This window comes from Bombyx mori, chromosome 28, assembly GCF_030269925.1.
Source record: "Bombyx mori chromosome 28, ASM3026992v2".
In the NCBI taxonomy this organism is placed as follows: domain Eukaryota; kingdom Metazoa; phylum Arthropoda; class Insecta; order Lepidoptera; family Bombycidae; genus Bombyx; species Bombyx mori.
In genome coordinates this window covers 9,530,971-9,538,576 of record NC_085134.1, presented here as the reverse complement: position 1 = coordinate 9,538,576, position 7,606 = coordinate 9,530,971, and the positions used below count along the sequence as shown (strand labels likewise).

General features: G+C 37.6%; 1 protein-coding gene across 1 annotated transcript in view; it reads right to left on the bottom strand.

Moving 5' to 3' along the window:
* Positions 1-4,092: 4,092 nt before the first annotated feature.
* LOC101746558 (cell adhesion molecule Dscam2) overlaps positions 4,093-7,606 on the bottom strand; it is an 83,217-nt gene continuing 79,703 nt past the window's right edge. Inside the window, exon 32 of the mRNA XM_021346755.3 lies at positions 4,093-6,910. Within this exon, the coding sequence (XP_021202430.2) occupies positions 6,882-6,910 (29 nt within the window). The 3' untranslated portion in view covers positions 4,093-6,881. The remainder of the gene's footprint in view (positions 6,911-7,606) is intronic.

The following is a 7,606-nucleotide window of genomic DNA, read 5'->3' as shown; positions in this document are numbered from 1 at the left end:
CGTTACAATCATACATCCATACATACGTCTGAAGCTAATAAAAGCGTATTAAAAAAAACTTCAGAGGTGTCAAGGGACACCCGGATGGAACGAAGTTCCTTTCGATTAATTAGTGAAGGGATTGTAATTTTTTTTTTAAGTTGTAATAATAAATTACGGCATTATGAAGAAGAAAAAAAACAATACTATGAACTAAATTACTATTGTTGAAACGCTATCTCGAGAAACTGTACTCATTACGCGGACCAATCGGATACGAGCAATGTCACGCGATAAGCGCCTACACGTTGATTGGTCAGAATGACGGATCTAAAAAGTGTCGTGACAACTTTTCGTAAGAATTTTTTTCCGTCTAGCCCCCTTTCACAACGCGCGATAAGGAACTTCGTTCCAATATAAAACGTCTTAACAACAAACCCAAGTAAACATTGAAATAGTCAAGTTTCGATATTAGGTAAAAGTTATAAAATTGTTAGGCTCGGTGGAGTGACGATCCATGTAGGGCGGTTGGCAAGAGCTTGATGAGAGAAGCCAAGAATCGTGCCCCATGGCAGGCAATTGGAGAGGCCCATGTCCAGCAGCGGACTGCTATAGGCTTATGATAGTGATGATGATGAAATAAAATTATTCGATTATCCTGGCAGGGTCGTCATGGGCTATGTAAAGAAAACAATTGTTTTGGTCGACGATCGTTTATTGACTGACTTGGTACCTAATACAAAATACACTGTAATAACCTACACTACCACTAAGGTAACGTGTTACACATTACAATTCCTTGATACGATTTTTTTTTTTGTTAAAGAATTTTATGACCTGGTAACTGAGACCTTTAAGTCATGTCTTATTTTAATTTGTAATCATATTTTTATGAAAAATTATATTATGGAGTGAAATGATATGAAGATGATTAATTTGAGACATTAATCAACTGGGATGAAATTAAATGAAATGAAATGGGATGAAATATAATCTCAGTAAAATGGTGGTCATTTACTAAGATCTTTTTCAGTGGACTATTTTGAGGAACCCGAAAAGTTACCACCAGCGGCTTTGTTTCATTTTCCCACATTTGTGCACTTTCATAGATATTAAACAGTTAATAAACCACCGTTATTACACATTTAAACCTGAAGAAACACTAAACAGACAAAATAAAACAAATCACACAACTTCACTCCTCGCGTTCCCTACTCCTTGATACGAGTGTGAAATTTTCAAGTTAACCCGATGTCTTTGGTTTATGAAACTTACGTTAATTATAAGCACTTTGAAGCACTTAACTATTTTCTTGTTACCCTCTTAGTACTAGATCGTTCACACATTATTGCAAAAATAGTGCAAAATAATGCGATATCTTTAGTTTTTTTGAAGTGAAACTTCCTTATCGGCGTTGGAAAAAAATTTACCGTCACATTTTTCGGTAACGCGTCACTTTTTTCCGTTACGCGCCATCTGTTTTGTATTCATGTCTATGATAATAAAATCCTTTTGTTTAAACTTTATCTAATTTAACTTTTTTGTATTCATGTCTATGATAATAAAATCCTTTTGTTTAAACTTTATCTAATTTAACTTTATTTAACCAATTTCTAGAAAGTTGCATGTAGATCATTTTTCGAAAAATAAGGCCATAAACAAGTTTCACTTCTTACGTGTGTACACTAGTACACGCACACATTTTTTTTATTTACTTTTTATTGCTCTTGTAGGCAGACGGGCATATGGCCCACCTAATGGTGAGTGGTCACCGTCGCCCATGGACTTCAGCAATGCCAAGAGCAGAGCCAAGCCGCTGCTATTAAGTACTCTCCGCAAGCCTCGTTTGAAGAAGGACATGTCATAGAATATATAAATATATAGGTATATTCTTCAATTCGAGAATATCTCTGGCACACCCTGTATATGTTACCGGATTATTTATTAACGAAAGTGAGTGCGCAGTGATAAACAGCCGGTCCTTTGAGCGTGAAATACGACGTTGACCTCTAAGGCCGAAAGCTAAGCCGAAACTTTCGTGACCTTTGTTATTGTTCGGCTTTTATTCCTTATTCATGAATTGCCGATCGTTTTATGGTATATGGTATGCATACACCTGTTTATTTTTCTGTCATTAACAAATTAACGTTAGTATTTTATTCTTTACATATCATGTTTTTTTCCCTATCTAATCGATGGCTCCAACTACGCCGACGAGTCGACGGTGACTGGCTCCTGCGTGATCAGGATATACTTCTTGAATTTGGGTAATGTGGAGTGACTATTTGTCGTTTTTGATATGGCTACTGAGGAAACCTGTACAAAACAACAAAACAGATATATGGACTGTGAGTATCGAACTACCCGGTAGCCACGGTCACTAACTAGTTTAATAACAAGACGACCAAACCAATCGATACATATCAAAATAATCATATTGAGTTTCTAATTTGTAGTGTGTGAATGCACGAAACAGTGAGGTGTGCAATCCGCAATTTGGGCTTAGAAGAATTCACTGGGTCAACGTCTGACCCGTTGACGCGACTGGATGGTTTGTGAGGATTGAATATCACTAACACTGGTGTCTTTTACTGCTAGTAAGTCGTCTTGCTCGTAGAACGGATGGCCGTTGGAGCCAGAAAGTTCTTGAGTGGGGACCGCGTACCGGAAGATGTAGCGTGGGTAGGCCTCCCACAAGATGGATCGACGATCTATCAAGGTTCGCGGGAATCCGCTGGATGCAGGCAGCGCAGAACCGGTTCTTGTGGCGACGCTTGGAGGAGGCCTATGTGCAGCAGTGGACGTCTGTGGGCTGATAAGAAGAAGAAGTCGTCTTGCGAGCCCGGGTAGGTAGGTACCACCGCCCTGCTTACTTCTGCCGCGAAGCGGTAATGCGTTTCAGTTTGTAGGGTGGGGCAGTGGTTGTAAAAGTTAGACTTAGAACTATCACATCGTGTAATAAAAATGAAACCCGCAAAATTATTATTTGCGTAATTACTGGTGGTAGGACCTCTTGTGAGTCCGCACGGGTAGGTACCACCACCCTGCCTATTTCTGCCGTGAAGCAGTAATGCGTTTCGGTTTGAAGGGCGGGGCAGCCGTTGTAACTATAATTGAGACTTTAGAACTTATATCTCAAGATGGGTGGCGCATTTACGTTGTAGATGTCTATGGGCTCCAGTAACCACTTAACACCAGGTGAGCTGTGAGCTCGTCCATTCATATAAGCAATAAAAAAAAAAAATGTGAGTGGCAACACTAAAATTGTTGTTGGCTCCGATAGACACTTAACATCAAGGTTGACGGTGACTAACCCGTCAACGCAATAAAGCCGCCTGTACTGCTTGAAATTTAAGTTCCTTCCAAGCAATACCTTATGCCACCATACGCTTCGACGACACCATTGTCCTAGATCTTAGTGAAATCAGTTTAAGTTCCTTCTAAGCAAACATATTTTTCTACCTTACCCTTCGGCGATATGAATGACCCAGGTCTTACTGGAAGTTGGTTGTAAGCGAGTTAAGCATGTTTCGCATTTACTGCAATCAAGCCGATTACATAATCACGTAAATTTCTCGTATGCTAGGGCCCCATATACATCAAAATCTGAAGCTACTCACGTTGACACAAGAAGTACAGCTCCTAGCTCTGTCTGTTGTTACACAACGATCCTACCTTTCAAGCCAGAATCAATGTTTCGCGGCAAAATGCTAGTGCTAGCTTATAAAAATTAGTTACTAACGTTCCTCGACGTGGCCCAAAACACATCATTACGGATCCTCCCGATCCATTAACGGTGCTTTTAGGTACCACAAGCACCGGTCACCGTCCTCCGAACCCGCCGAACCCGTCGCTTGCGACGAAGGGCTCTATGTGTAAGGTAAGCAAAGACACAGCCCACTGAATTTCTCGCCGGATCTTCTCAGTGAGTCGCGTTTTCGATCCGGTGGTAGATTCTACGAAGCACTGCTCTTGTTAGGGCCAGTGTTAGCAACACTCCGGTTTGAGCCCCGTGAGCTCACATACACGTCAAAGAGAAGCTGAAATAGCCTCTCAAGGCTATCAGCATAGGTAGAAAAACATAAAAAAACTAAACTTAAAAATAAAACATCATTTAATATCCCAAACCTTTATTATTCACATTAAACTATTTACTTAATCATTTATCTTTAACTTCCTATTTAATTAATATAAATACTATGACTAGATTTAAAAAAAAAACGATAATTTCAATGGTGATGTTCAATTAATGAATCTAGAAAAAGGAAACGAATTCAGAATAATTATTTTTCTTTCCATTCGCATGTTCACAATTTTTCTGCTAATTATGCATCTCTATACCGTGCATACTCAATCAATGTGATCAAATTAGACTAGATACAATTCGATTAGTTGCAATCAAAGACGCCCTAATATCAAATAATAATTTAAGCACACAACAATCGGACTAATTAAATTTGGCAGTAATTCAATGGTAAGTTGAGCAAACACTTATTTGGTACTAGCATAAATTAAATATTATCACTAAAAGTCTTTAATTTGGCATAATTAAACAGCTCATGGCCGGTAATTGTAGACAGTACATTTCTTTCTAATTTGTGTCCACATCGTATTTAATGAATATAGTCTTGTGCATGTTGTGGTTTAAGCCAAAGATTTTGGCATCGGACTTTTTGTTATGATATTGTTAATATTATTACGGAAGTTTTAATAGTTTCTTCTTCGACTTTTGAGAGTCATGAACATATAATAATTTAAACTACTTTTACCGTTTCAACTCTTGCTTTCAATAGTTTCAAACTGCATGAATTTGTGTTCGCAAATAAAAGGTAAAATGTCCAATATCAATAGTTTTATAGACTACTAGCTTTTGCCTGCGACTTCATCCGCGTGGAATAGTTACTTTAGCATAACGCTAAATTTTACCCCCCACTTCATTTACATTCTTGAAGAAACATTCTTTATCGGTGCTCCACTTGTATTGGTCTTACCGTGATGTTATATAGCCTATAGCCTTCCTCAATAAATGGGCTCTCTAATACTGAAAGAATTTTTCAAATCGGACCAGCAGTTCCTGAGATTAGCGCGTTCAAACAAACAAACAAACTCTTCAGCTTCATAATATTACTAGCTGTACCCGTCCGCTTCGTTGGGCGTTTAAAATTAACATTATTATTTGAAAAAAAAAGGCTTATTTTGATCATAAATAACAGTTGTAGTCAATTTTATTGTTCGTAGATTATGACGAAATACCATTGAATGATCTTAAGCTGATAAATAAATGGGATTACGTCTCTGATTAATTTAGAATATTGGACTATCCGCCATTTTGTTTTATTTATTTATTTTAAATGCGCACACTAAGTACACTTATTACATCCATATCAATTTAGGAAGCAGATAAGCAAAATAATCAAAGTATTTAGTGAGTTTGCAGTCAGTTATTTCGATCATAGAGTTATTTCGGTCATAATTTATAAAAGTTTAATAAATGAACAAAATATTGGTAAATTCCGTAATCTTAAACGACCGGTAGAGACATTTGTATCATTGTTATATATGTATTTAGTATAATAAAATACGAAATGAGTACTTTTAAAATACTTATATAATAGAAAATATCAGTCTTATAATAAATATAATATGGAAATAAGATAAAGATATGGTGTTTTTGAGTTATTAAACATATTTCGAAATTTGGACACCGAACAATTTATACCATGGACGGGATTATGCAAGAATGATGTCAAAGTGTTTTTTTTTATTAAATTTTTATTAGCCCACGTATGAAGGCGGAGAGGCAGTAAAATGTAATGTCTATGATCAAATATGAGCGCTCGTGAGTATGATTACCACACATTACTCGCCCGGTCCTGAGCACCTTTTCTCGCACGAAAGGAGTGCTTATTATCTCCATTAGTAGCTTTTAAAATTTAGAGGCTAAAATTTAACTGTTTTTATTTTATTTTATCGGAGAGTACATGGACGATTTTCGGCAGAAATAGCTAGGATAATAGAATCAGGAATAGCGGAATTAGTAATGTGGGTTTTATTTTTATTAGAAGGCTAGCTGACCCGGCAGACTTCGTAGTGCCTCAATCGATAAGTAAAAGACCTAAACTTTGTATAAAATAAACATAAAACAAACAAAAGGAATCCGTAGGACGGGGGACATCAAAGGGAAAGCAAAATTGTCATTTTTATTTAATTCCGAGCATTTTCATATTTATCTACCTTTTAAACCTTCTCTGGACTTCCACAAAAAATTCAAGACCAAAATTAGCCAAATTGGTCCAGTCGTTTTCGAGTTTTAGCGAGACTAACGAACAGCAATTCATTTTTATATATAGAGATGCTTTTTCTTATTTATATTTAATGTAACCACGCCTTAAGTACGCTGCTCTTTGCACTGATACCTACCTACTTGTGGCAGACGCATTTTTAGCTTTCCCTTAAAAAAAATTAATCATTTCTGCATAACCACGTCCATTTAAGCAACATTCAATCTTATTTGGTTCTTTCGTAAAATTATTTAATATAATACTAGTTAATCATCATTGATATGCTTTTACATAAAATTATAATTACTACTTATCCCGAATGTAATTTAAGTACTGAATTACTTAATTTCACTTACATACAAAATAAAGTTTATCGAATATAATTATTGTATAAATCGCTACAGTTACTCCTATTTTATTAACAATATTTTGACTACGAAAATATGATCCGTGTCCAGCAGTGGGATGAAAATTAACTAATAAACATTCCCACGGTTCAAAATATTTCCATAGAGAATTTTGTTAAAATCGGGACATTGATTGCAGCGCCAATGGATCCGGTCCAGTTTGAGATAAAATAAGTTATTCGGCGATTTAGTGTCGTGAGGTCGTTTCTCGTTGTTACCTATGGTGTGGAGTACGACAATGTCCTAAAGAAAGAAAAAAACAGGACATAAAATAAAAATGAATTCATTTGACTAAAAGAAATGTAGTAGGACTGTCAATTTACTAGTGGTAGGACCTTTTGTGAGTCCGCGCGGATAGGTACCACCACCCTGCCTATTTCTGCCGTGAAGCAGTAATGCGTTTCGGTTTGAAGGGTGGGGCAGCCGTTGTAACTATACTTGAGACCTTAAAACTTATATCTCAAGGTGGGTGGCAGCATTGACGTTTTCTATGGGCTACAGTAACCAATTAACACCAGGTGGGCTGTGAGCTCAGAAGCTATCTCGCGGCAGAAATAGGCAGGGTGGTGGTACCTACCCGTGCGGACTCACAAGGCATTCTACCACCAGTAACTGGACCCTTAACAAACTTGTTTGGCAAATGGAATGCTGGACGTTCTCTAGGTGTGTCTGATCGGACATATTTTTTTATTGCCCTTGTAGGCAGACGAGCATACGGCCCACCTGATGGTGAGTGGTTACCGTCACCCATGGACTTCAGCAATGTCAGGGGCAGAGCCAAGCCGCTGCCTACCGCTTAATACTCTCCACAAGCCTCGTTTGAAGAAGGACATGTCATAGCGCTCGGGAAACACCGTGGAGGGGAGCTCATTCCATAGCCGGATGGTACGTGGCAAAAAAGATCTCTGGAAACGCACTGTGGATGACCGCAGTGGTTCC